At 44.2% G+C, this 27,161-nt stretch overlaps 1 protein-coding gene across 11 annotated transcripts in view; it reads right to left on the bottom strand.

Moving 5' to 3' along the window:
* Nucleotides 1-215: 215 nt before the first annotated feature.
* sec22c (SEC22 homolog C, vesicle trafficking protein) overlaps nucleotides 216-27,161 on the bottom strand; it is a 75,096-nt gene continuing 48,150 nt past the window's right edge. For 10 of the 11 annotated variants that reach the window (XM_069912911.1, XM_069912903.1, XM_069912908.1 and 7 more), the window contains 3 exons: nucleotides 26,207-26,325; nucleotides 18,459-18,524; nucleotides 216-6,520 (listed from right to left, as the gene is read on the bottom strand). In XM_069912911.1, the coding sequence (XP_069769012.1) occupies nucleotides 6,320-6,520; nucleotides 18,459-18,524; nucleotides 26,207-26,325 (386 nt within the window). In that variant the 3' untranslated portion in view covers nucleotides 216-6,319. Of the gene's footprint in view, nucleotides 6,521-9,098; nucleotides 10,428-18,458; nucleotides 18,525-26,206; nucleotides 26,326-27,161 lie in introns of those variants that run through there. The other variant, XM_069912913.1, reaches the window with a different exon arrangement.

Consider the following 27,161-nt stretch of genomic DNA (forward strand, 5'->3'; position numbering starts at 1 on the left):
AGGAGATTCGCTTTCTAGTCTAAGGCAGCTCATCACCAGCTTCTCAAAGGTAACAAATGGTCAACGATCCCAGAATGAAAATAAATAATTTTGGAAAACATTGCACTGGACAACAAATTTTTTCAAAAGGTTTGCTTCCTGAAAAAAAAAATTGGGGTTTACATAAGACAACTTCAAGTTGAACACAAAGGTAATTTCAGATTTGGTGAAAAAAGTTGTAGAAACATTAAATTAACTTTTATTGAATTTAGCATAAATCGCATAATGACGCTGACAAATTGCGTTAGTTCAACTGACTTAAAAATGTTTTGCCACCAATTTTCTTTCGTATCAGCATCTGACGCCTCTTGTGTTGCTGTCCATCAATAGTCGGCCAGCATTGGTGGATTCCCGTTGCCCTGATCCTCTTTTCAAGTCACAATGTCCTGGTGAAACCTTTCACCATGTTCGCCATTGACTGCACTGAGATCAGCAGGGAAGACGTCCAAGTGCAAATGCAGATAATACATTTTCAAAGACACATTGCACTTCATGGTTTTGTCGACTTAAAATATGACAGGAAATCACAGAAAAAGGTTATACTGCATCTAAATAACACACAATAGGAAAATTTTAAGGTGATTTTTGTGATCAGCAGCCCAAAATCCATAAAATCCCCCCAGAAAGGGGAAGGAAGCTTCTTCAGGGTAGGGAGAGCCCTCTGTAAACCCCTCTGTAAACCCCCCACTGCTGTCAACGTCTAAAATTCACATCCACGACCATGTGTCCTATCACAGAGCACCTTTCTCTGCCCTCTACCCCCTCGCTCTTCCACCTCTCAAGCCCTTCCCCCTCCAGCCTGTATCCACCTGCTAGCCTGTGCTCCTCCCCCAGTCCGCTCCTCCCCCAGTCCCCTCCTCACCTTATTTGGGCATCTACCTGATTCTCAGCACACCTCAAGCCCAAACCTTCGACTATTCCTATCCCTGGATGTTGTGTGACCTGCTGAGTTTCTCCAGCACTTTTGTTTATCTTAATGCAAGAAGCATTCGGAATAAGGTAGATGAATTAGCTGTGGAAATTGAGATAAACAAATATGATTTGATTGAGATTAAAGAAACATGGCTGCAGGGTGGGCAAGCCTGGGAACTTAACATCCCGGGGTATACGATATTTAGGAGGGATCGGCAAAAAAGAAAAGGGGGTGGGGTAGTATTGATGGTGAGAGAAGGGACCGACACGATTGACAGAAAGGATATCAACTCGGAAGATGCGGAATCTATATGGGTAGAACTGAGGAATAGCAAGGGGCGGAAAACATTAGTGGGGGTGGTATATAGGCCTCCAAACAGTAGTATAGAGGTGAGGGAAGGCATTAAAAGAGAAATTAGAAAAGCGTGCAATAAGGGAACAGCTGTCATCATGGGAGACTTTAATTTGCATATAGATTGGACTAGTCAAATTGGTAAAAATACTGAGGAGGAGGAATTCCTTGAATGTTTACGGGACGGTTATCTAGACCAATATGTCGAGGAACCAACTCGGGAGCAGGCCATTTTAGATTGGGTATTATGCAATGATAAGGGGCTAATCAACAATCTTGTTGTACGAGGCCCTTTGGGTAGGAGCGATCACAATATGATCGAATTCTCACTCGACATGGAGAGTGATGAAATTAAAACCGAGACTAAGGTCCTGAATTTAAATAAAAGGAATTATGATGGTATGAGATGGGAGTTGAGTAAGATTAATTGGGTGGTGTTTATGGGGGAGTTGACTGTGGATAGACAATGGAAAGCATTCACAGATCTAATGGAGAAATTGCAAAAATTTTTTATACCGGTTTGGCATAAAAATAAACCAAAAAAGGTGACTCAACCGTGGATAACAAGGGAAATTAGAGACAGCATTAGGTCCAAAGAGAGAGCATATCAATTGGCCAAAAAAAAGTACCACAACCGAAGACTGGGAGCAGTTCAAGATGCACCAAAGGAGGACAAAGGGATTAATCAAGAGAGCAAAAATAAATTACGAAAGTAAGCTTGCGGCAAATATAAAAACCGACTGCAAAAGCTTTTATAAATATGTCAAGAGGAAAAGACTGGTGAAATCCAGAGTAGGTCCTTTGCAGTCGGAATCAGGGGAATATATAATGGGGAATAAGGAAATGGCAGACAAATTAAATTCTTACTTTAGTTCTGTTTTCACAAGAGAGGATACAAATAACCTCCCAAGGATGTTGGGAAACATACAGACTAATGCAAGGGAGGAACTGAAAGAAATCAGTATCTCTAAGGACATGGTGTTGGGAAAATTGATGGGATTGAAGGCAGATAAATCCCAAGGGCCTGATAATGTACATCCTAGGGTAATTAAGGAAGTGGCCATTCAGATAGCGGATGCTTTAAGAATTATTTTCCAGAACTCGATAGACTCAGGATCAGTACTCATGGATTGGAGGGTAGCTAATGTTACCCCACTATTTAAAAAGGGGGTAGAGAAAAAGCGGGGAATTATAGGCCGGTGAGCCTTACATCAGTAGTGGGCAAAATGATGGAATCCATTATTAAGGATGTAATAGCGGAGCATATGACTAGCAGAGAAGGGATCGGACGGAGTCAACATGGATTTACAAAAGGTAAATTGTGCTTGACAAATCTATTGGAATTCTTTGAGATGGTGACAGGTAAAATAAATGGGGGAGAGCCAGTGGATGTGGTGTATCTGGATTTCCAAAAGGCCTTCGATAAGGTTCCACATAAATGACTGGCATGCAAAATCAAGGCTCAAGGAATTGGGGCAAGGTATTGATGTGGATTGAGAACTAGCTGGCAGATAGAAAACAGAGAGTTGGGATAAACGGCTTGTTTTCTGAGTGGCAGGCGGTGACGAGTGGGATGCCACAGGGATCTGTACTGGGACCCCAGCTGTTCACAATTTACATTAATGATCTAGATGAGGGGATTGGATGTAATATCTCCAAATTTGCAGATGACACTAAGCTAGGAGGGGTTGTGTGCACGGAAGAGGGGGGTCAGGAAGCTCCAGTGTGATTTGGATAAATTGAGGGACTGGGCAGATACATGGCAAATGCACTACAATGTGAATAAATGTGAGGTTATCCACTTTGGTCATACAAACCGGAGGGCAGATTACTATTTGAATGGCAATAGATTAAGAGATGGGGAAGTGGAGAGAGACCTAGGGGTACTTGTACACCAGTCTCTGAAGGTGAGCATGCAGGTACAGCAGGCGGTTAAAAAGGCAAATGGTATGTTGGCCTTCATATCAAGAGGGTTTGAGTATAGGAACAAGGATAGCTTACTGCAGCTGTACAGGGCCTTGGTGAGACCGCACCTGGAGTATTGTGTGCAGTTTTGGTCACCTTATCTAAGGAAGGATGTTCTTGCAATGGAGGGAGTGCAGAGGCGATTCACCAGGCTGATACCTGGAATGGCAGGAATGACTTATGAGGAAAGATTGCGCAAATTGGGATTACAGCACCAGTAATGTGGGTCCGAATCTAGAGCTCTCTTAGGAGTTTATACGTTCTCCCCGTGCCTGCATGTGTTTCCTCTCACCTTTCAAAACATATGAGAGTTAGAACCATAGAAGTATGAGAGTTGTAGGTGAATTGGGTTATTTGGACAGAATGAGCTTGTGCGCCAGCAGGGCCTGATACCATGCTGTATGTTTAAATGAAAAATGTAAAAAATTAAATTTAAATTAAATACAAAAGTGCTAGAGGAACTCAGCAGGTCAACAGCATTGACAGGAAGTAAAATTGAAGAGAGCTCGGTTAGCACAATACCTATTATAGCATCATTGACCTGGGTTGGAATCCGCTGCTGTCTGGAAGGAGCTTGTACATCTCCCCATGCCTGAATATTTTCATCCGGGTGCTCCGGTTTCCTCCCACCCTCCAAATGGGATTGTAGGTAAATCTGGGTGTACTGCACGGCACGGCTTTCGGTTGCTAGAATCAGTTCCTACTGTGTTGTAAACAAAATTTTTTAAAAATTAAAAACCAACTGGATGGTCTCATTTTCTGATTCTGTCACCAAGAAAGGGTAGCATTCACTGCAGCATTTGGAGCATGTAATGTCTGGCTTGCCACAAGGGTGGCAAGGGAATTAAGTGTGCATGATGCAGTGAAGGAGAACATTTTTGTTGGTATGGATCAGTTTGGGTTCAAATGGGAATTTGGAAAGAGAGTTCCTTCAAGCAAAGAAAAGGCAATCACTAAATGAAAATTCCGGCATTCTTAAAAACTTCATTGCCAAAGGAGGACCTAATGAGAGTAATTTTGATGTCTTTGCTGGAGACTTGTTGTCTTTTGAGGAAACAACTTGGCTGCAACTCATCCATAACATATCGTTACCTCCCACCAGCATGAAGAGGAGTCTCCTGAATCAGGTAAACGTCAAACACCGGAGCACATTACAGGCCCTTCAATCTTCGATGTTGTGCAGATCCATATATACCTACCAAAAAACTGAACCTTCCCTACCTCATAACCCTCTATTTTTTTTTCAACCGTGTGCCTTAGAGTCTCTCAAATACTCTTAACGTGGCACCCTTCACCACCACGTAAAAAAAAACTTACCCCTCTGATGTCTCCCCCAAACTTTCTTCCTTTCACTTTGTAAACCTTGGGAAATTACATCTGCTTTGCTGTTACCAGATCTCTGAATGAACCACCCAAGTAAAACTATGTTCTTTTTGCTTGTACCAAATGATCTTCCTCTCTGTAACTCTGCACTTCTGAACTGTGCCCTACATCTTAGCAAACCGAACATTACCATGACATACTGGTAAACATGACAATAAACTTGGAACAAAATAAAATTACGACATGATCTATCCCGATTATCAGCATTTTTTAAAGAAAGTATTATTATCTGAATCAACTACTGCAAAACAGTAACAAACCACCCCCCCACCCCGCCCTTGACTTTCGCCCTCTGGATTAACAGAGGCCCAACATGTTTATCATTAAGGGAAGTGATGTGTAGTGTGGAGACCTCGGGAGTTTCCAGCCTTGAGCCAGATAGGTAACAGGATGATTTAATACATTCCTTCTTCCTGCCTCGAATCACTTCTTATTGCAGAAGGCTCATCCATCTCTCCAGATATCCAAATTTCAAATTTTCTTCTCGGGTTCCACTTCCACTCCATGCCAAATGATGCACACATGGTCCTGAGGAGTGGGTTGAAAGCACCCAAACTCTTTTCAGTCCCCTTATAGGTCACAAAGGATATGATGTGCATCTATCACATCCCATCAAGTGTGAACGCTAGACACTGTCGCTTCCTATCAAAACAACCAATCGTCTGCACCCCAGAGCAACGATCAAACTGTACTTGCCTTGATATACTTTTTGCGGAAGATTTTCAGTAACATCTACAGGGAAAACTCCCCCAAAACAACCAATCATCTGCACCCCAGAGCAACGATCAAACTGTACTTGCCTTGATATACTTTTTGCGGAAGATTTTCAGTAACATCTACAGGGAAAACTCCCCCAAAACAACCAATCGTCTGCACCCCAGAGCATCGATCAAACTGTACTTGCCTTGATATACTTTTTGCGGAAGATTTTCAGTAACATCTACAGGAAAAACTCCCCCATCACCTTGCAATTTCACCCCCTTGCACAATGGTGGCGCTACAGCACCAAGGATCAAACGTAATTGGGTCTTGCCAAACAAATCACCACACAGTACACGTAGCATAGCAGTTAGCACAATGCTGCTACAGATCCAGCAACCCAAGTTCGAATCCAGGACTGCCTGGAAGGCGTTTGTATATTCTCCCTGTGTCTGTGTGCGCTTCCTCGGGGTGCTCCGGTTTCAAGTTCGCAAGATAAGGGATCAGAAGTAGGCCATTTGGCTCATCGAGTGGGCTCCGCACGTCCACCCTGACCTGTCCTCCCTCAAACACCTATAGGTTAATTGGTGTATCTGGGGGTGCAAGCTCATTGGGCCAGAAGGGCCTGTTATCGTGCTGTACCCCTAAATTTAATTTACTTGAGAAACATAATAAGTATAGAATGTATAGTCTCAATCATCTCCTGTCTGGTAAACATCATCTGAACGCACACTATGAGGTAACAATTCAGACATTCTTCAAGATTTAACGTCATACACGAAGTTTTGAATTTGAGGGTAAGCATCGTCCTCTCGTGCTGAAGAAAATCCCACTTCTCCTGCGTTTTGAGAAGGGGCATTTTAGGTTCCGCTTGGTCCAGACACTGACAATGATCAAACCTATCGAAGGCACATTTGGGAAAGATGGGTGGCTGAAGTTTTCCGTCAACGGGCCAGGTCCTCTCAAGGATTAGACTCCACAGTCGGCTAATCTCTCTGTCAGCTTCCTTGAACGTATCTGATGCGTGGACAGACAAGCCACTCCCAAGTGGAAGAGGATTTGCCAAACATTCCTCAGCCCAAATAAATAAAAATTGCATATACAAATGAGAATCAATGCTCCAGATGCCTTGATCATCCTGGCCGACATATAGAAGAGGTACAGGTAACACTGGAAAAGAAAGGGAGTCAACCATTAAAACACGCGTGTGACTCGAACAAATCATGCTTCATTCATCTAAACTGGGTGGTGAAAACGACTGCAAACACAGAGTCAAATCCAAACAGAAACTGCTGGAAGGATTCAGCAAGTCGGGCACCACATCTGTGGAAAGAGATGGAGAGCTTCTACTTCTGCAGATGCTGCAGGACATATTGAGTATTTCACGCAAAAGACATTGGTCAGGCCAAATTTGGAGTACCGTGTGCAGTTTTGGTCACCTAACTACAAGAAAGCTCTCAGTAAGATTGAAAGAGCGCAAAGAAGATTTACTAGGATTTTGCCAGGACTTCAGGAACTGAGTTACAGGGAAAGGTTAAAAAAAAATTAGGACTTTTCCCCCTGGAGTGAAGAAGCATGAGGGGGATTTGAAAGATGTATACAATATTATGAGTATATATAGAGAATTTTTTGTGTATTTTAGAGATGCAACAGTGTGGTGAATGTCTGCCTGTTTATCTGAGCCTGGAACCGTGCTGCTGAAGAGCCATGCTCGGGCACATAAAACAGACCCCCTAGTCCAACCAGTTCAGCTACTGCATACTAACCCCAACTACGCTCATGTTAGATTCCCAGACGGGAGTACTGACACTGTACCCCTAAGAGATCTGGCCTCGCCTGGTTCGCCCCTTCCTTGCACCCCTACTCAGAGTGAGCCTGAGAGGTTGGACTCACCCCCCCCTCCTCCCAGCCTCTGACCCCTGGTAAGCTTTCAGCTGGCCATCCTGAGGCTTCACTGCCTCACGCTGGTGATTCTGGAGCGGGTCCAGAAGCCAGTCCTTCCCACACTACAGACCCAGGAACTGTACCAGTTCCCAAGGTTGCAAAGGAGCCACCTGTTTTGAGATGAAGCACCAGAATTCGTAAACAACCTGATAGGCTGACATATTCATAAAACATTTCATTATATTTCGAATGCTTGCTAGATACTGGCGTATTTTGGCTGTTAGAATATTCTCAATGCCAAACATGGTATCCATGTATTGCTTGCTTCAGTCTTTCCTAGCAGCTGTCCTTTTGATTTTAACCCTTCTTCTGCAGGGGGGAGACTGTGGTGAATGTCTGCCAAACTGCCTGTCTCCCCTCTGACGAGCCTTGCTGTACTAACATTGACTGTGCATTATCTCTACTGTTAAGGACACTCCCCTTGGATATAACTGTATATGCACCTATTGTCTTTCATTATTGTACCATGAGTTTCTGCTAATAAAAGCCACGATTATTGTTTGACCGCATCGTCTGGCACTTCAAGCAGGAAAACAGTAAAAACACAGAAATGAACCATAGGATAAGACACCACGGAAAACAGGCCATTCAGCCCTTCTAGTCTGTGCCAAACAACTTCATACTGCTAGTCCCACTGTCCAGCACCCATTCAATAACCTTTCCCCTTTCACCCTAAAGCCATGTCCTCTTGTATTTCTCTCTAAATATAAGTGGAAAGAGCCTCCTCACATTTCCTCTGTCTACACCTCTCAATTTTGTAAACCTCAATCAAATCTCCCCTCATTCTTCTACACTGCAAGGAAAAAAAGTCCTAACCTTTTTAATCATTCCCCGTAACTCAACTCCTGTAAATCTTCTCAGCATTCTTACTGATTGATATACTTTCTGTAGTTTGGCAACTGGAATTGCACACAATACTTGAAATTTGGCCTTATACAACCGCACCACAACATCCCAACTCCTGCACTCAATACTTTATGAAGGCCAAGATGCCAAAAGCTTTCATCCCAACCCTGTCTACCTATGATGCTACTTTCAAGGATTATGTATCTGAATTATCAGATCCCTCTGTTCCTTCGCATTCCTCAGTGCCCTACCATTTACTTGGTTTGTCCTTCCAAAATGCAACACCTCATACTTTTCTGCATTAAATTCCATCTCCCACTTTCTTGCCCATTTTTCTAGTTGGTCCAGATCCCTCTCTCTGCAAGCTTTGAAAGCCTTCCTTCCTGTTCACAATCCCTCCAATCTTAGTGTCATCAGCAAATTTGATCCAATGTACTACATTATCATCCAGATCATTGATATTTTCAACAAACAACAATGGTCCCAGCACCGACCCCTGAGGCCCACCACAGGAGAACAAGCCTCCAGTCTCAGAAGCAATTTTCCACTATCACTCTCTGTCTTCTTTCATTCAGTCAATTTCAAGCCCAGTTTACAATCTCTCCGTGGATATCTAGTGCCTGATCCTTCTGAACCACCCTCCCGTGTGGGACCTTGTCAAAGGCCTTCACTAAAGTCCACATAAACAACATCCACAGCTTTTTCCTTCATCTACTTTCTTTGTAACCTCCTCAAAAAACTCCAAATACTTGTATATCTGATCTCTCAGAATACCCTCCAATAATTTACCTACTGTAGCAGCCCGCGACCTGGCAAGCGAACCGGCACTCAAAATGGCAGACTAATGCGGTGAGTCCGTGCACACTAATGGCCTTCAAGGGCCAGGAGCCTGCACAGCTGGAACCATGCCAATCAAAGGCCGGCTCACCAGTGATGTTGCATCTGCCCACATAAGCAGGGGGGGGGGGGGGGGGGAGGGAACGTCGGGCCCAGTGGTGAGAAGCTAGGTCTATAAAAGCAGGGCTTGGGAGAGCAATAAATCAGTCTTGACCTCACTTACACCCATGTGTGTGTGTGTCGTTCTTCTCTCACTCTGCAGTAGCACCCCATTTTTGCATTTAACAAAGTATCGGACCTGTGGTCAGCTCGTCAACAGAGGCACCTGTCATACTGTCAGAATTCACCAGCGACGTCAAGCACATAGCTGGGTAAACCAATGAGGTGGCTGATACTTCATCATGACCAATGGTGCAAAGCATTCAGACCCTGTCCCAGGGGGATAGACTATACAGCCCTGGCAGAAGTGCAGCAGGCAGACCCAATTATACCTGCATACAGGACCACAGTATCAGGACATCACCTGGAAGACAGTAGGTCCAGGTAACACAGTCCTTCTTTCGACATATCCACCGACCGCCCCTGTCCCTTAGTACCCACGTGACAAGTCTTCAGTGCAGTACAAAACTTGACGTACCCGGCCATTAGGACAACCATTCGCATAGAAGCCAACAGGTTCATGTGGCACAGCCTCCAGAAGCAGGTCAGCCAGTGGGCCAGAACCTACACACTGTGCCAGACATCAAAGGTCCAACAGCACACGTGGGCACCAACCCCACCCCCACACCCCAGTCATTTCAGCCAACATGAAGAAGGTTCAACCACATACACATTGACATTGAGGGACCACTGCCGGTGTGTCGGTGGGGGGGGCACAATACCTACTGACAATGGTTGATCGCTTCACATGATGGCTGGAAGCAGTCCCACAGAGACAACGATGGAGGCCTGCTCCAAAGCCCTGATAAACACTTGGGTGGCAAGGTTGGAGCACACCAGGCACTGTTACAATGGCCATATAAAGGATCATACAAGGTGATCAGGCACATTGGGTCAACATGCGTACAGGACATAGGTGGGAAAGAAGACATTCATTGTGGACCGCCTCAAACCAGCACACCTAGACACAAACCAACCAGTCAACACACAGCCACCACATTGCAGGAAAAAGCTGCCCAAGCAAAGGCAGGTCATAACCAAGGACAACAGCATCTGTGTCGCCAGTTCTTGGGGTGGGGAGAGGGGGGTTATCTTGTAGCTACCTGGCAAGCAAACCAGCACTCAAAATGGCGGAAAATGTGGAGGGTGCAGAAAGCCCACAGACTATTGGCCTTCACGAGCCAGGAGCCTGCATTGCGGGAACCACAGCCAATCAAAGGAGAGCTCGCCGGTGACCTCACGTCCGCCCGCAGCAGCAGGAAAAATCGAGCCCAGTGAAAGGAAGCTGGATCTATAAAAGTAGGACGGGAGAGATCAATAAATCAGTCTTGACTTCACTTACACGGGTGTGTGTGTCTTTCTTCTCTCACTCTGCAGTAGCACCCCAGTACACTACTACTGATGTCAGGCTCACTGGTCTGTAATTTCCTGGTTTACTTTTGAAGACTTTTTTTAAACAATGGAACAACATGAGCTAGCCTCTAATCCTCAGACATCTCACCGGTGTATAAGGATGTTTTAAATATTTCTGCCAGGACCTATGCAATTTCTGCTCTCGTATCCCTCAAGGTCTGAGGGAATATCATGTCAGGCCCTGGGGATTTATATACCTTTATTCGCTGTAAGACAGGAAGCATCTCCTCCTCTTTAATCTCTATATGTTCCATGCCACTACTGCTTGTTTCCCTTCCAACCTTGTACACTATGCCAGTTTACTGAGTAAACACTGATGCCCCTCCTGCAACTAATTTTCACTAATAACAATAATGTTATAATCCCACGTCCCAATCTACACCCCAAGCTTGTCCGCCTTTCCGACAATATCCTTGCATTGAAATAAATATACCCGAGAACATTTCTATCACATACAAACCTTTGATTTCTGTCCTCACATAACCTTTATTCCCCTCCACCTATTTACTTTAGTACTCTGGTTTCCCTCCCTCTGAAAATCTAGTTTGCTGGATGAACTCAGTCAATCTCACAGCGTCCATAGGAAGATATATCATATTTGACAGCATACAAGGCCCAGTTTTTTTTCCCAAAAATATTCCACTGGTCTTGTTTGCAAAGTTGAAATTAGGGTGATAATGGTGAATGACGTCGACAATGATCACCCTTGCTCCGTGGTTCAGTATCATGGAGGGAGGGATCCTCCGCTGTCTACCCGGTACTGCCACCTGGCCCTGGTAATAGGGAGGGAGTGACTCCCCGCTGTCCACCCAGTATTGCTGCCTTGCCTTGATATTTTGAGATTTAAGAAAAATTTGGACAGATACATTGATGGGAGGGATGTGGACTGGGTGCAGGTCAGTGGGACCAGGCAAAATAATAGTTCGGCACAGACCAGATGGCCTGAAGTGCCTGTTTCTATGCTGTAGTAACATAACATAACATAACAATTACAGCACGGAAACAGGCCATTAGGCCCTTCTAGTCCGCACCGAACCAAACACCCCTTTCTAGTCCCACCTCCCTGCACAATGCCCATAACCCTCCATCTTCTCATCCATATACCTGTCCAACCTTTTCTTAAATAATACAATTGACACCGCCGCCACTATTTCTCCCGGAAGCTCATTCCACACGGCTACCACTCTCTGAGTAAAGAAGTTCCCCCTCATGTTACCTCTAAACTTCTGCCCCTTAATTCTTAACTCATGTCCTCTTGTTTTAATCTTTCCTCCTCTTAACGAAAATAGTCTATCCACATCCACTCTGTCTATCCCTTTCATAATCTTAAATACTTCTATCAAATCCCCTCTCAACCTTCTACGCTCCAAAGAATAAAGACCTAATCTGTCCAATCTCTCCCTAGACTCTAGATGCTTAAACCCAGGTAACATTCTGGTAAACCTTCTCTGCACTCTCTCCACTCTGTTTATATCCTTCCTATAATTAGGCGACCAGAACTGCACACAGAACTCCAAATTAGGCCGCACCAACGTCTTATACAATCTCAACATCACCTCCCAACTCCTATATTCCATGCAATGATTGATAAAGGCCAGCATACTAAAAGCCTTCTTCACCACCCTATTCACGTGAGTTTCTACCTTCAGGGAACGATGTACCGTTACTCCTAAATCTTTCTGCTCTTCTGTATGTTCCTATGGTTCAATTCCAGATTTTTGTTTCAGGTTTCCAGCACCCTGCAGTGGTTTTGCTTCCAAACAAAAAAATGGTTTAAGGTATATTTTACACACTCTGTTTTACAGGTTTAAACCAGGGCAGTCGGTTCAGTTGTGCCAATCAATCCCACCCTGGGTTAAATGCATTTAATGCTTGATGTGCCCTGGATGCCAGAAGCGACCTGGTCTCAGCTTCAGCTACAACACCTTGTACGATTGCAATCAGGACCACATTAAGGTGTGGAGTCTCAGCCTGCTGACAGTTGCTGTCTAAATGTGTCCACTGGTGAAGTCCAGAGAAAGGTGGGGGAAGGCGTGGAGATGTTGGGAACGCCTCTCTTGAAATGTCTCCTGCAGCAAGCTTCCGTTGGATTCAGTGTTCATCAATGCAGGTCGGAACCACGGGGATGGCCAGGGCAGCAGAAACTCTGGACTTTAACTTACAATGGTAGGACAAGTTAAACATGAGGGAGAATTAAAAAAATAATCATCTAAACACAAGTTCAAATCCCACCATGAGAGATTTATATTAAGCTCACTAAATACATCTGGAATTCCATTATTGGAAAATAAATGAGATGGGATCAATGGGAATGTTCCACATGCCAGCATGGACTTGATGGGTTGAATAGCTTCCTTCCCATGCTATAAGAAGTATTATTTACTATGGATGAGGAAGGATGTTTCTTCTGCTTGGGTTGAAACATGTGAGTGGCGGGGGGGCAGGGTTATAATCTCAAAGGGAGTTGGCCATTCAGGGAGGCGATTAAATATTTAAATAAGACAAAAATTTGACAGACATTTTGGTGATGCGCCAAATGTTGATGGTCACTTGGTAGCTCTCGAAATAACTTATTTCTTAGACTGTCTTAATCACACCCACAGCCTGTCTCAGGTCACAGACAGCAAAGCGGCCTAGAGGTGGATATTCAGAAAAGCTCTCCACACACAAGCTCATTTAGAGTTAAACCGGGAATTCTCCAGGCACTGTGATTGTGGAGTAATACACAAAAGTGCTGGAGAAATTCAGCATGCCAGGCAGCATCGACGGGAAGTAAAAGGGTAAACAATATTCTGGGCCTGAGCCCTTCGTCAAGTTACCCTTTACTTCCTGTGGATGCTGCGTAACCTGCCGAGTTTCTCCAGCAGTTTTGCGTACTGCACTACAACCCGAGTCTTTCCTGTTTAAGTTGACTATCTATTGTTTTCCATGGACACACTGAATTCCTCCGGCTGTGTGCTGCCAACAATCCATGGAAATTTCAATCGATTCAACAAGGACAATCTTGCGATTCTAAATGATCATTGAATGAATCCCATTACACATCTAAATTGCCTGGTTCCAATTTCAAGATTACGTTCCCTTGTGGTGAATCCTTCTTCATAAAGAACGATTATGGTATTCTGTTGAGGCCTTTTATCTTGTTAATCACCTCAATTAGTTCAACCCTAAATCTTCCATGCCAAGGGAATACATCAAGTTGATGCAATCTGTTCTCAAAATTAAACATCAATAGATGATAGTATTCCAGTCAATCTGCCTGGAATCTCACAGCCATTCTTGGGCATGCTGTCCAAAACTGCAGAATAATTCAAATGGGGTTTGACTGAGAATCTGTACAATTGAAACATCCCTTCCGTCCCTTCAGTTAATTTTTTTGAGGGGGTGAAAATTATTCAAAGAAAGAGGCCAATCAGCAACAAACTGCAAAAAAAGGATATATGGAGAGGTTTTTGGTTTATTTGGTACATCAGATTTAATCCTTTGGTCTCCATGTCCCGTTTCAGAGACGACCAACAAGTACATATCCTCCATTTACTGTTTTTCACAGTTTACCAACAAGGACTGGTTTTATCCCCGACCACCAGCTGGTTCATACTGGTGTTCGTACTATGGATTACCCACGGACCCAGTCCGGAGTATATATTATGAAAGGCCAGAGACCAAAGGGTTATGGCAGAACATGATCTCAAAACTCAACCAATGCAGCAAAGGGGCTGCATAATAATCAGGATAAAGCAGTTTCTGGGCAAAAATAATTTAAGATCAATTGTTTTTGGCAACCAGCAACCAATAAAGATCCCTCAGTCCCTCAACCATCTTAGGGAAATTGTTCAGTGATCTATTTGAACAGGGGTTTACTGGGTCATTATATGGTGCAGTTGAGATTCAAAGAAGGAACATTAGGAAGAAAAATGGTGGGTGGAATTTATCACAATTTTAATCTTTAGAGTTCTGATGGAACCTCATCCCAGGAAAGGCTACCTGCTTCTCTCTCCACAGATGCTGGATGACCTGCTGAGACCTTCAGTATTTCCTGCCTGATACAAGAGAAACACAAATACTGCATAAGCTGCAGGGATTCTGCAGGTCAAGCAACGTTCATGGAGAGAAATGGTCGGTTAATGTTTTAGGTCAGGTCCCTTGATCAAGGCTGCTCGATAAAGGGCCTCAAAGAAACAATGTCTCCTTCCTGCCGATAGGTCAAATTTCCAACCTCTTTTGTATTTCAGGATCATTTTGATCTGAAGTTGTGGACAAGAAGACATCAATAATCAGTGTTCTCATTGGAACAACTTGGGATGAATTTAGGTAGAGCTGGTAAGAATGAAACAAGAGGGAATGGTGGTCATTCAGAGCATGAGATGAAGAGGAGTGTCATATCAACCAGAACTCTCTGTAGAGATCAGTGGTACGGAGGGTATTACACAAATATGCTAGAGAATCTCAGCAGGTCAAGCTGCATCCATTGGTCTTATGGACAATTCAATCACAAATGGACTCTGTCTGGTGAACACTGTTTACCAGTCTGTTTACCACTGTTTACTTTGATCCCCTGATCAAAGGGATTCTCTGCAGTGCAAGGGAGGATCACTTGAAGAATTCCGAGGTTGGGGTAGGTTTGGATAGTGGAAGTTAGGCCCATATTGCCTGGAAATTAGGAGAGAGAGGAGACGCGTTGGAACAGGTCTTAATAGGACATAAAGGAATAATGTTCTCCTAGCTGGATCATCTAAAATCACAGATCACAATCTAAAAGGGTGGGGTGGGGGGGGCACAGTTAGCACAACAGAATTACAGTGCTAGCGACCCAGATTCAAATCCAGCGTGGTCTATAAAGAGTTTGTACATTCTCCCTGTGTCTGTGTGGATTTTCTCCATGTGCTCTTGTTTCCTCCCACCCTTCAAAAATATTCAAGTATTGTAGATTAATTGCTGTATTAGGGAGGCACGAGCTCATTGACCAGAAGGGCCCATTATTGAGTTGTAGGTCTACATTTTTAAAACTGGGTTGGTCATTCAGAACAGTGATGAGAAGAAAATTTCCTCAATTAGAGCAGAACACCAGAAACAGGAAGAAACAACACCCCCACAACCTCCATTGAGAAGGGGAAACATAGAAGACCCTACAGGGAAGGTAACCCCAGCAGTGTCCAGTGAGGGGCTCAGCAATTGAAGGACCCACACAGGCAGCAGGTCACTGGATACTGCCTCATGGAAACCAGGTATTAGAACTGGGATTTGAGAGGGTGCTGAGGACTAGAAGGACTCCTTCAGAAGGGCTCTGAAGGCTTCCAGATCATAATGGAGGTTTGGATGTAGAGCTTGGGTTGCCAACGGCTAGAACAGGGGTCGGTGCAGCTGCAGAGTCTGCAGGAGCACTGGAGGCAAATCCACGGACCCTCAGCGCCTCTGAAGGAACTCTCTTTTGCTTCTTTTCCTTTTATTGTTAGGGGTGCCAGGCAATGCAAATGGTGATTCTTTGTCTGCCTTACACGCAATTTCATGCAATATTACATTTTCTGTTTCATAACAATTAAAAAAGTCTTGATCTTCTTTCCAGGACTTATCAGGCTCTTGAACCTCCCCTTGGAACACTGCTCCAACACCAAACCAAGGACTGTCTGCACTAGTGCAACACCACCTTTTTTTCCTTGCACTGTGATACCTGAATGTTATCTATCTTTTGTACTTACTACCTCTTTTTAACTTATTGCAGTTGCTTTTTTCTTCACAACGTACAGTTTGGCTGCAGTTGGAATGTATATGATAGAAAACTTTCATTATACAAAAGTACAATATACAAAAAAATTCTTGCTTGCTGCAGGTACACAAGTACATAAAACATATAAACAAAAGGTATAAATTAAATTACCACACAAGAAGATAAATATTCTCAGTTGCAGTTAAGGGAAAAATAAAATGTGATCTTACATTAGTGATTCACAGCAGGCTGCAGGCTGCTGGAGAATGGCTTGAGTCAGGCCGAAGCTGGAGAAACTCAGCAGGTTAAACAGTGTCCTTTACATAGCAAATGTAAAAATACTTAATTGTGTCCTTTACATAGCAAATGTAAAAATACTTAATTGTGTCCTTTATATAGCAAATATAAAAATACTTAATTGTGTCCTTTATATAGCAAATGTAAAAATACTTAACTTGAGCCCTATACAATCTGTGGGATTCTCTCTTTTGATACCTGGTATCAAAACTGGGATTCGAGAGGGTGCTGAAGGCTTCCTGATCGTGTTGAAGATTTGGATCTGGAGCGCAGGTTGCCGATAATTTGGACTGAAGGCTGTGAGTACAATGGAGGAGAATTCACGGACTCTCAGGGACTCTGGGTGGCTCCCTTTTTACTTCTCTTTCTCTGACTGTAAGGGCCACCAGGCAATTTCTGCCAATGGCGAATCTTTATCTGCCTTATGGCAGACTAAAGTCATGTAATATTACACCTGGTCTATTATAATGACAATAAAGGAATCTTGAATCTAGTGCAGTTAGATCTTTTGTCCATTATAGTTCAGGCAATATGAGAAAGTTGATGAGTCTAATAGCTATTATTAAAAAAAAAAGTTCTTGAAATCAGACATACCAAACTTCTGTATCCTCTACTTAATGGTAGCAGTGGAGGAAGTACGTGACCAAGGTGAAAGGAGGATCATTTATGATGTTAGTTGCTTTCTTGAGGCAGTACCTCACATTAATGGCTTCAAATGACAAGAGTAAAAATACAATGCTGGAGAAACTCAACAGGTGGAACAGCGTCCTTTATATTACCAATGTTTCGGGTTTGAGCCCTAGTCGTCGGGAGAAGCTGAGAAAGCAGCCGTCAATGCTTTGATGGTACCTGAGAACCTTGTGGGGGGTCAAACTGCGAGGCCTGGAATCAGAGCTGGAAACTGCAAGGCACAAGATGGTAGCGGAGGCAAGTAGCAAGGAAGGCAACATGGCTATGGAATAGAGTCTGGGTGAATACATGGTCGTAGAGCTTGAGAACAGAATGGAGCACAGATGGGTAGCAGTGAGAGAGAATCCCACAGATTGTATAGGGCTCAAGTTAAGTATTTTTACATTTGCTATATAAAGGACACAATTAAGTATTTTTATATTTGCTATATAAAGGACACAATTAAGTATTTTTATATTTGCTATATAAAGGACACAATTAAGTATTTTTACATTTGCTATGTAAAGGACACAATTAAGTATTTTTACATTTGCTATGTAAAGGACACTGTTTAACCTGCTGAGTTTCTCCAGCTTTGTGCTTTTACTTCAACCAGTGTCTGCAGACTTGCATGTTTTACTTCAAAGGACAGGAGGCTGGTGCCCATGATTACTCTACTTTGCGGATCCCTCAATGAATTTTGTATGTTTCGATGGGGTCACCTCTCATTCTTCCGAACTTTTGACCAGCCGTCCTCAATGGGGTCAGAGCACATTTAAGGGGGGGGGGGGGGGAGGGGGGGTCGCTATGGACTTAAACCATAAAATATTTATTATGTTTTTATGTAGTCAGGAGAGAAGTACAGAAGAAACCAACTAAACTTGACTGCTTCAGAGGGAAAGGGGTCCATAAACTTTGAGCAGAGCCTGTGAGGGCCATCACCAGAAGGAAAAGGGTTGAGAATGACCACTCTGGACAATTGAGGCCTAGCTTTTCCACCACAAACTTTCTCTGTGTTTCCTCCATTGTACGTACATGTTCATGTTGATAAGGAGACCAGAACTGCACATGACACTCAAGCTGCACTCTTTCCTGTGTAATCGCTGTGCCGCAACTTCACAAGTGCCTTAGAATTTGAGGACAAGACAGGCCAACATTGCATTTATCCCATGCCGGATCCCACAGGTCAACTTCCAGTGATTTGATTGTTTCACAGAAATAAAAATAAAGCAACTTTACCTGAAGAGCACAGAGAACAAACGGTACAAGAAACGCAACGACCGCTCCCATTTCTTCATGATTATCCTGGTGAAAAACAGAATGATAATTAACCAATGGCTCATTTCCACTGAAGTACAAACCAATGAAAGAAGAATTCAACGAAGGCATAGCCAATGCCCTTCAAAATTCATTCCATTCGTTGCCAAGTGACCATTATGACAAGTTCAAGGGTCGACCGATTGTACCAGTATATCCTGATGAAAAAGGATTCTCTGGTCCACAGTGCAGAAGACAGGTACAGTCATAACACACATGCAGACAGACGATACATATGCACCATGTTCTGGCGCAGATAGCGCAGCGGTGCAAGGAGTTTGTTCGTTCTGCCAAATCTGCGTGGGCTTCCTCCAGGGGCTCCGGTTTCCTCCCACCATTCAAAATGTACCAGGGGTGTCGGTCAAGCGGGTGTAATTGGCCAGCATGGGCTTGTGAGCCAAAAGGGCCTGCTACTATGCTACATATCAATGTGCCAATGTGGAATGCATATGCAGATATCAAAATAAATATTATTAATAAATGGACATCACAGAGAGTTGTGTTTAGCAGTCACACTGCCCATGGGAAGAAACCGTCCCTCAGTATCTCTTCCCCATGTTAGGTCTGCTTTGTTCATGAATGAGTGAGACAAACACCAGGCTGAGTCGAAATCAGTGTTCTTTGTTCTTTATTACCGGATTGTAACACTTGCGACTAACCATGTTAGTCGGAGAATGCATTCTGCCGTTATCAGCAAAATGGTGATTTTTTATATCCTTGGATACGTGCTTAGAACATCATCATATCATTACTTGTCCAATGACTAAAACTGTTGCTATCCTTTCCCTGCTAGCTTCCTGCCTCTCAATCCATCAATGTCTCTCTTATCTTGTAAGTACAAGGATGCATTCACATCTTGTTACAGCCCTGTACATTCCCATCTCATGATGTTTTACCTAACAGGAGTACAAGGACACCTCCCCTTCTTGTTACTGCCCTGTACAGGGTAACTCCCTACACATTCCCATCTCATGATGTTTTACCTTACACCCAACGGAACCAGCTGAAAGATGCTGTGTGCAGGGTAGAAAGGGTCCTCGCTGTTTTTGTGCTTCCTCTCTCGTCAATGATTCTGGTAAATCACATCAATAAGGGGGGAGGGAGACTCTGCACTTTTATGGTTCTGTGGATTAACCTTCGAACCAATGCTCTGCAGCAACCGCACCCCACTGTGATGCAGCCGGTCAAGACACTCTCGATAGAGCTCCTGTAGAAAGTTGAAAGAATGGTGGCCAGCCTCAGCCTTCCAAGGATGTGCAGTGGCTGTTGCACCTTCCTGACCAGTGAGAAGTTGGTGTCCAGGATAGGTCACTTCTTAAGTGGACTCTGAGGAACTTGGTGCTCTCCACTCGCTCTATTATTAAGTTATTGAGGCAAGGGTGGTCATCCCTGGTCCTCCTGAAGTCCACAATCGTCCTCTTAATCTTGTCCACGTTGAGACTCAGATCGTTATTCCTGTATCATTTCACGACATTTTCCACCTCTTTGTAATGCAACTCATCACTGACGATGATGAAACTGTCTGCTATCATGCCATCTTAAACCTGATAACTCTGATGGAGCTGGATCGAGTCATGGGTGAGTAGCATGAATAGGAGCGGACTGAGCACAGACTCCTGAGGTGCACCAGTGCCCAGCGTGATGCTCTGTCTGTGGTCTTTCCGTTAGTATCATCACAAAGCAAATCAGAACATTTTTATAAAGTTAAAACACAATGCTGGAGAAACTCAGCAGGTCAAACAACATACTTTATATAGCAAAGAAAAAGATACAAAACTAACATTTCAGGCTGAAGCCCTTTATCGAGGTATGACAAAATGTAGGAAGATATCCAGACAAAATGGTGAGGAGAGAGGGACAAGGGGAGGAGCACAGTCCCCAGGCGACGACCTACATTTTGCTCGTACCTTGATGAAGGGCTCAAGCCCAAAACATTGGTTTTACATCTTTACCTTTGCTATACAATGTTCACGGTTTCACCTGCTGAGTTTCTCCAGTATTCCATAATGGTGTCTGCAGACTTTCGTCTTTTACTTAAGAAAATTTTACTGTTATGTCTGGCCAGATGATTGTTGAGACTTAATACAGACAATAGTCAGTCATAGGAAATAGGCCCAGAGGGTTGTGGATTTGTGGAATTCTTTGCCACAGAAAGTAGTTGAGGCCAGTTCCCCAGTTCCTTTTCGATATTTAAGAGTAGGTTAGATTTGGCCCTTGTAGCTAAGGTGATCAAGGGGTATGGGGAGAAGGCAGGAACTGGGTACTGATCAACCATGATCATATTGAATGGCGGTGTAGGCTTGAAGAGCCAAATGGCCTGCTTCGGCACCTATTTTTCTTTTTCTATGTTAATTGAGGCCACATTCAACACATCCAGCCAGTGCATAGCAGCAATCAAGATTGCAGGGTCCTGAATTATTTGGGCAGAAAACAATGGAATTCAAATCAGAAGTCGTACTCTAACATTTAATATACTGATTACAGAGACAAGGCAAAATATTCAAAATAATGAGCTAAGAAATTGGTCTTAAGACAACATTGTTAAAAATCTTGTATTTCCTGGAGCAGGGGAAGTGACATTAGACATCAGATGCATCACAGTACCCTGCTGAGCCAGAATTTCTACAAAATTAGTGGGCAGCAAATGCACAGAGGAAAAAGTGTCAACTCATGAGATGCAATAATAGACAGCATGAAACTTAACAGAGATGGGCAAATTCCATGTGTTGATCAATTTGGAGAAGCAGAACCAAATATGCATGGAATCATTTACCCATAGGATCCCAGGATCCTGCATAATATTTTGAATTTGTTTCATGCCTTGTCAGTCGCCAGTCCCTTCATTCATTGCAAATACTTTTAGAGCTTCTCACTCAGATCAATGAAATGAAATAAAGATCGAAGATTTTTTGCAATCATGGGAACACTGAACAATCTTGCATTTAAAAAGGACAGGATTCCTCTTGTCTTCACCTACGCCATAGTCTCCGCATCCAACATATCATCTTCCACCATTTTTGCCACCAACTATTTGATCCCACTACCAGACACATACTCCATAACCTTCCCTTCTCTGCCTTTTGCAGAGACCACTTCCTTCGTGACTCCCTCGGCCACTACTCCCTTCCCACCCATCGGCCCTTTGGGACTTACCCCTGTGACCAGAGGAGGTGCTGCAATTGCACCCACATCTCCTCCCTCACTACCATTCGGAGCCCCAAATAGCCCTTCCAAGTGAAGCACCGCACCACTTGTGAATCTGTAAAGGTCACCTACTGCATCTGGTGCTCCTGTTGTGGTCTCTATATCGGAGAGACTGCACAGACTGCTTCATTTAGCACCTTCGCACTGACCGCTGCAATAGTGGGGATCACGCTGTGGCAACCCATTTCAATTCCCTGCCCCATTCCCATGCCAACATCGATCCAATGAGTCATGAACTTCCAAACTGAGATCACCTGCAAATTGGAAGAGCAACACCTCATATGCCATCCGCAAACCCATCAACTTCCCCATTTCTGTTAAGCTTCCCACCATTTCTCCCTTGCTCCCTATTCCCCCTGTCTCCTTTCCTCCACCATTTACAGAGATACCCATTTCCTTTGATCAATTCTCAGCTGCCCTCCTATCCACGTCTCCCTAAGACCTCTTGCCCGTTGGCCTGGGCTCTTCTCTGTTCCCCTTCTTCCCTCCTCCCCCAACCTTTTCATTCAGGTGCCTGCCTGCTTTTTTGCTCGTTCCTTGACAAAGCGCTTAGGCCCAAAATGTTGGTTATATATCTTTGCCTCCTGCAGTGCTGCGGGTCCTGCTTTCTTCTGCACTTTTGTATATTTACTACAATCACAGTGTCTGCAGACTGGTTTCACTTCAAGGGAATCCACAGTAAATGGTAGAGTTCTGGAGAGTGTTGTCGAAGACAAAGACCAAACAATGCAGTTAGTGGCGATTGAGGTGGACAGGGTGGTGAAGAAGGTGTTTGGCACGTTTGCCTTTATTGAGTACAACTGTTGGCACCTCATGATGCAGCTCTATAAGAATTTTGTGGACCACACTTGGGAATATTGTATGCTGTTCTAGGGGGAACTACGAGGTCAGTGGTTTTCAAATTTTTTCTTTCCACTCACATATCACCTTAAGTCAGGGGTGTCAAACTCAAATTCACGGAGGGCCAAAATTAAAAACTTGGACTAAGTCGAGGGCCGAACTAAATATTTATTGAAAATTTTCAACAAAATCTGCGTGTTTTCTCTTCTTTCAACATATGTAATGTTAAACTTTAGGATATCACTTTAGGAGGATAATGTTACAGGTCAGGAGTAGGTAGCTCAAGTTCACCCTTTGCTTGACCTGAGGGAAACATATTTGGTCCCTGTGGAGATGTAGTCAGCATTCACAGGCTGTGTCCATTTTGGCCTGCATCAGGACTCAGCATTTCCTGCTCACTCCTCAGGCTCTAGGCCTCTATTCACCCTCGACCCACCATCCCTCTACCTGACCAGTCCTTTACCCAACCTCTACTCACCCCTCACTCCACTCGCTCTGCCTCTACCCACCCCATCCTATACACGCCCCTCTACTGCCTCTCCCCTCAACCTGTTCCTCCCTCTCCCCGTCTCTCACCCTCTAATCACCCCTCCCCTACTCGCCCTGCCCCTCCCCTTTTACCTCTTCCCTATCCACCTCTCCTTCTACTCATCCCTCCCTCTAACTGCCCCTCGCACCACCCTAACTTCCCCTGCCCATAACTCCTCACCTACACCCTCTGCCCACCCCTGCTTACCCACCCACTCAGGCCCAGCGCGCTGCCGATCAGCCTTTGTGGACAGCCACCATCTCTCTCTTCACGTGCAGGGCCGAACCAGCCGTCCCCGGGGTCCGCGCGGGTGCAAGCGCTGAAGGCCATGGCGACTGGGAGAAGTGCGCTCGCGCTGTGGAAGGGCCGTCCGGTGTCAGTGGCGCGGGGCTCGCGCTGCCCGGGGGCCGTGCGCAGCCTGCCATGCCCGTCGCGCCGACAGGAAATCACAGGCGCTCGCCCATCCGCCGCACCGCTTGACAGGTGGGAGAACTGACTGGTTGTGCGGGGAGCCTTCCAACGGGCTTGCCGGCTGATGACATCGACAGACTTCTCGTGTTACAATTTCTCGTGTTACGATGGGGAAGGATGTCCAATGAAGGGGGAGGATGGTGGGGGTGACATTACCAAAAAACAGCATCGGTTCTCGCTGCAGGGCGGGCCACCTCTAATACATTTTTGAAATGATCTTGCGGGCCAAATATAATTATATCGCGGGCCAAATTTGGCCCGCGGGCCAGAGTTTGACATGTGTGCCTTAAGTAATCCCTATGCCATAGCTCTGTGATGATCTAAGGTGGTATATGAGTAGAGGGTGGTGGGGTAATTCTATAGGTTAAAAAATGGAATCAAATCTTTGGAAAGAGACATTGGATCAGAAGATACAGAATCCCTGTGGATAGAATTAAGAAACTGTAAGGATAAAAAGACCCTGATGGGAATGACTGTATATGCAGACCTCCAACAATTCCCATGATGTGGCGTGCACATTATAGAGGGAGATAGAAAAGGCATGCAAAAAGAAAAATGCTATAAGAGTCATGGGGAATTTCAATAAGCAGACTGACTGGGGGAAAAATTAAGTTGGTGCTGGATCCCGAAAAGGAATTTGTAGAATACCTTTGGGATGGCTTTTAAGAAACATCTTGTGGCTGAGCCAACCATTGTCGTGGCCTATCTGACGGCACTACCTTGTACACAAATGGAAATAAATGACACCGGAGACAGTAGAGTCAGGAATCAGTCCCTTCATTGTGCTGAACCACAGCTTTTATAGTCCCCCCTGCGCACTTCACGCTGAGCCTTCTAGGAGGCGGAAAAGACATCACTTTCCAGCCTCGGGTGTCGGGTGCCATAAAAAGCGCGGGCTCTTATTCGCGCGCTTTTCCTGATTGCTGATGCCTGGCTTGTAGCTGGAGGACTGGGACATCATTGGAGGCCGCGCTCTGGTAACGCGCTTGCTAAACTGCCGTGGCTGCATGCGTTTCTGTTGTACGCGCGGGGCTCCCGCTACACCGTGGAAATGGAAATTCTGGACTGAGTATTGTTACGAGCCCAGAGGAATCAGCAGGAGGAGAAATTCACCAAGACAAACAGTTACTTAAACAAAAGTTATCTTTAAACATTAAAACAGAATCACACTTTAACTTAACACTTTAACTAACCCAATTTAACTCTCTTCTAATTCTAAGCGCACATGGATGTAATGTGTGTGTGTGTGTGTGTGTGTGTGTGTGTGTGTGTAAGTTCAGAAAAGTTATTTGATTCACAGGTCAATCTCACTTCTCATTCCTCCAAGTTCACTGGTTGCAGGAAATTCTTGTACTGTGCACAGAATTTGGCATTTATGAGGTTCACCAGGCTTGAAAGGAAAATGGTTACTGCTCAGAAAGGTTCTTGTCAGTTTTCAGAGAGAGATTTGTTGTTCACCGGACACCCACAACTGATTCCTTGTAACCAGCCACTTCAGTGTCTTGCTGAAGAAACTTGCCCCATCAGGGTTTTCCAGATGATGACCTCTTTCTTTCAGCTCACCAAAGAGTTCCTCTTATTTCAAGTGAAACATTAGGCAGCCAGTCCTCTCCTCTTGTATGAACCACAAGGGCTTTGACCAGGCTGAACTAAGCAGTCACAACCCATCTTCCAAATGGGGTTTTTCCACAAGCTTGCCAGCTTGTCCTGTTCCAGTTCCAGCCGTTGCTGCTAACTGTAACACTGCCGAACTAAACTTTCCCTCTCCCTCAAAGAAAAAACTGTCCAACTCTCTCTGCTTGCAAAACCACATGACCCTCAGAGCAGTAAGTTCCACTCCAGACAGCCTGCTCTGACGACTTCTTTCATCTGTTGCCTTTTTGTAAACAACAATCCATTAGCGAAGTCTCTTAGGCACTCTTTGAAGCCTTTGCAAAGGCTCTTGGCGCCAGATTGTCTAGCATTAGCAGAGCTCCAGTATTTTGAATATGACCTGTTTTAAAGTGATTGTATGTGACTTACACTAAAAAACCTGCCCCAATTTAGCTCCCAAAATCATTCAAACACAGCATAATCTGTCATAGTATTGTGTAATAAACCAGAGTTGATAAAGAAGTTCAATGTAAGGGAACCCCTGGGAGACAGTGACCATACTATGATGTTCGTGTGTGCACCTAGCTGCTACTAAGACCTGAGGAGTTGCATAGAAATCTGTGCAATATTTAACGTTCTCAATGCAAGTGCTGGAGGCGAATACACGGATACTCGGTGACCTCTTCTGCTTCTCTTTCTCTCTTACTGTGAGGGGCACCGGGCCACACTAATGGCAACTCTTTGACTGGCAGAAGGCAATTTTGTGTAATATTACATTCTGTATTATTACATGACAATAAAAGAATCTTGAAAAATAGACGTCTCATGCATCTTCGTACCTACCGTATATTTAAAAAAGAGAGGATCACCAAGTTATGTGACCAACACAGAGAAAAAGGTAGAGCAAATAACTGGCTCAAATAATTGATGAGCTTAATAAACTTTAATTACTTTTCTAGGCAGTGAAGAAAGACAAACAGAAAGCTGTCAGCTGCTTCAAGTACTCAAAATATTTTAGCCTTACTGCATTTACCTGAAAGTTGTGTTCAAGGAGGTGAATTCCGCGGATTAGATTGAGAGCTCCACATACAATATTAAGGATAACCGAGAGGATGCCAACTGCACTTATGGGTTCCAGTCTGTAACTGTGTGCTGGGGGTTAATGAAACAAGATTTGACATTGTGATCAGAAGCAATTTGCTATAGTATTGCTGAGTTTTACAACACAAAAACTCATTCAGGCCAGCCAAGTTATCCATGTATCTGTCTAAAGGTCTTAGAAATATTGTAGTTGTACCCGTCTCTACATCTTCCTCTGGTAGCCCTCTCACTCCATATACCTGTGTCATCCTTATTACTTGATTTGAGTGTTATTTATATGGTTATATACAATGTTGAGGAGCAAATTTATTTCTTTTCATACCATAAACAGAAATAGGCCATTCAGCCCATCAAGTCTGTCCTGTCATTTAATCGTGAGCTGATCCATTTTCCCACTCAGCCCCACTTCCCCGCCTTCTCCCCATCACCTTTGATGCCCCCAATCTCTGCCTTAAATACATACAATAACCTGGTCTCCACAACTTCCTGTGGCAACAAATTCCACAGATTCACCATCCTCCAACGAAAGATATTTTTCTGCATCTCGTTCTATGTGAACACCCTTCAATCCTGAAGTGGTGCCTTCCTGTCCTCAACTCTCCCTCCATGGCAAATAACCTTTATGCATCTATTCTGCCCACACCTTTCAACATTTGAAATGTATCAATGAGATCCCCCTCATTCTCCCAAATTCCAATGAATGCAGGCCAAGAACAGTCAAAAGTTACAGAAAAGTCAAAAATGATAACCCTTTCATTCCCAGAATCATCCTTGTGAACCTCCAGTGTTCTCAACCATTAAATTTTTCTCTTGTTCTTACTGCTCTATTAAATACCAACTAATATGCAAGCCTGGCCCCCAAACAATTGTGCCAGGAATCTATTTCA

Source organism: Narcine bancroftii, unplaced genomic scaffold (assembly GCF_036971445.1).
Source record: "Narcine bancroftii isolate sNarBan1 unplaced genomic scaffold, sNarBan1.hap1 Scaffold_258, whole genome shotgun sequence".
NCBI classification, from domain to species: domain Eukaryota; kingdom Metazoa; phylum Chordata; class Chondrichthyes; order Torpediniformes; family Narcinidae; genus Narcine; species Narcine bancroftii.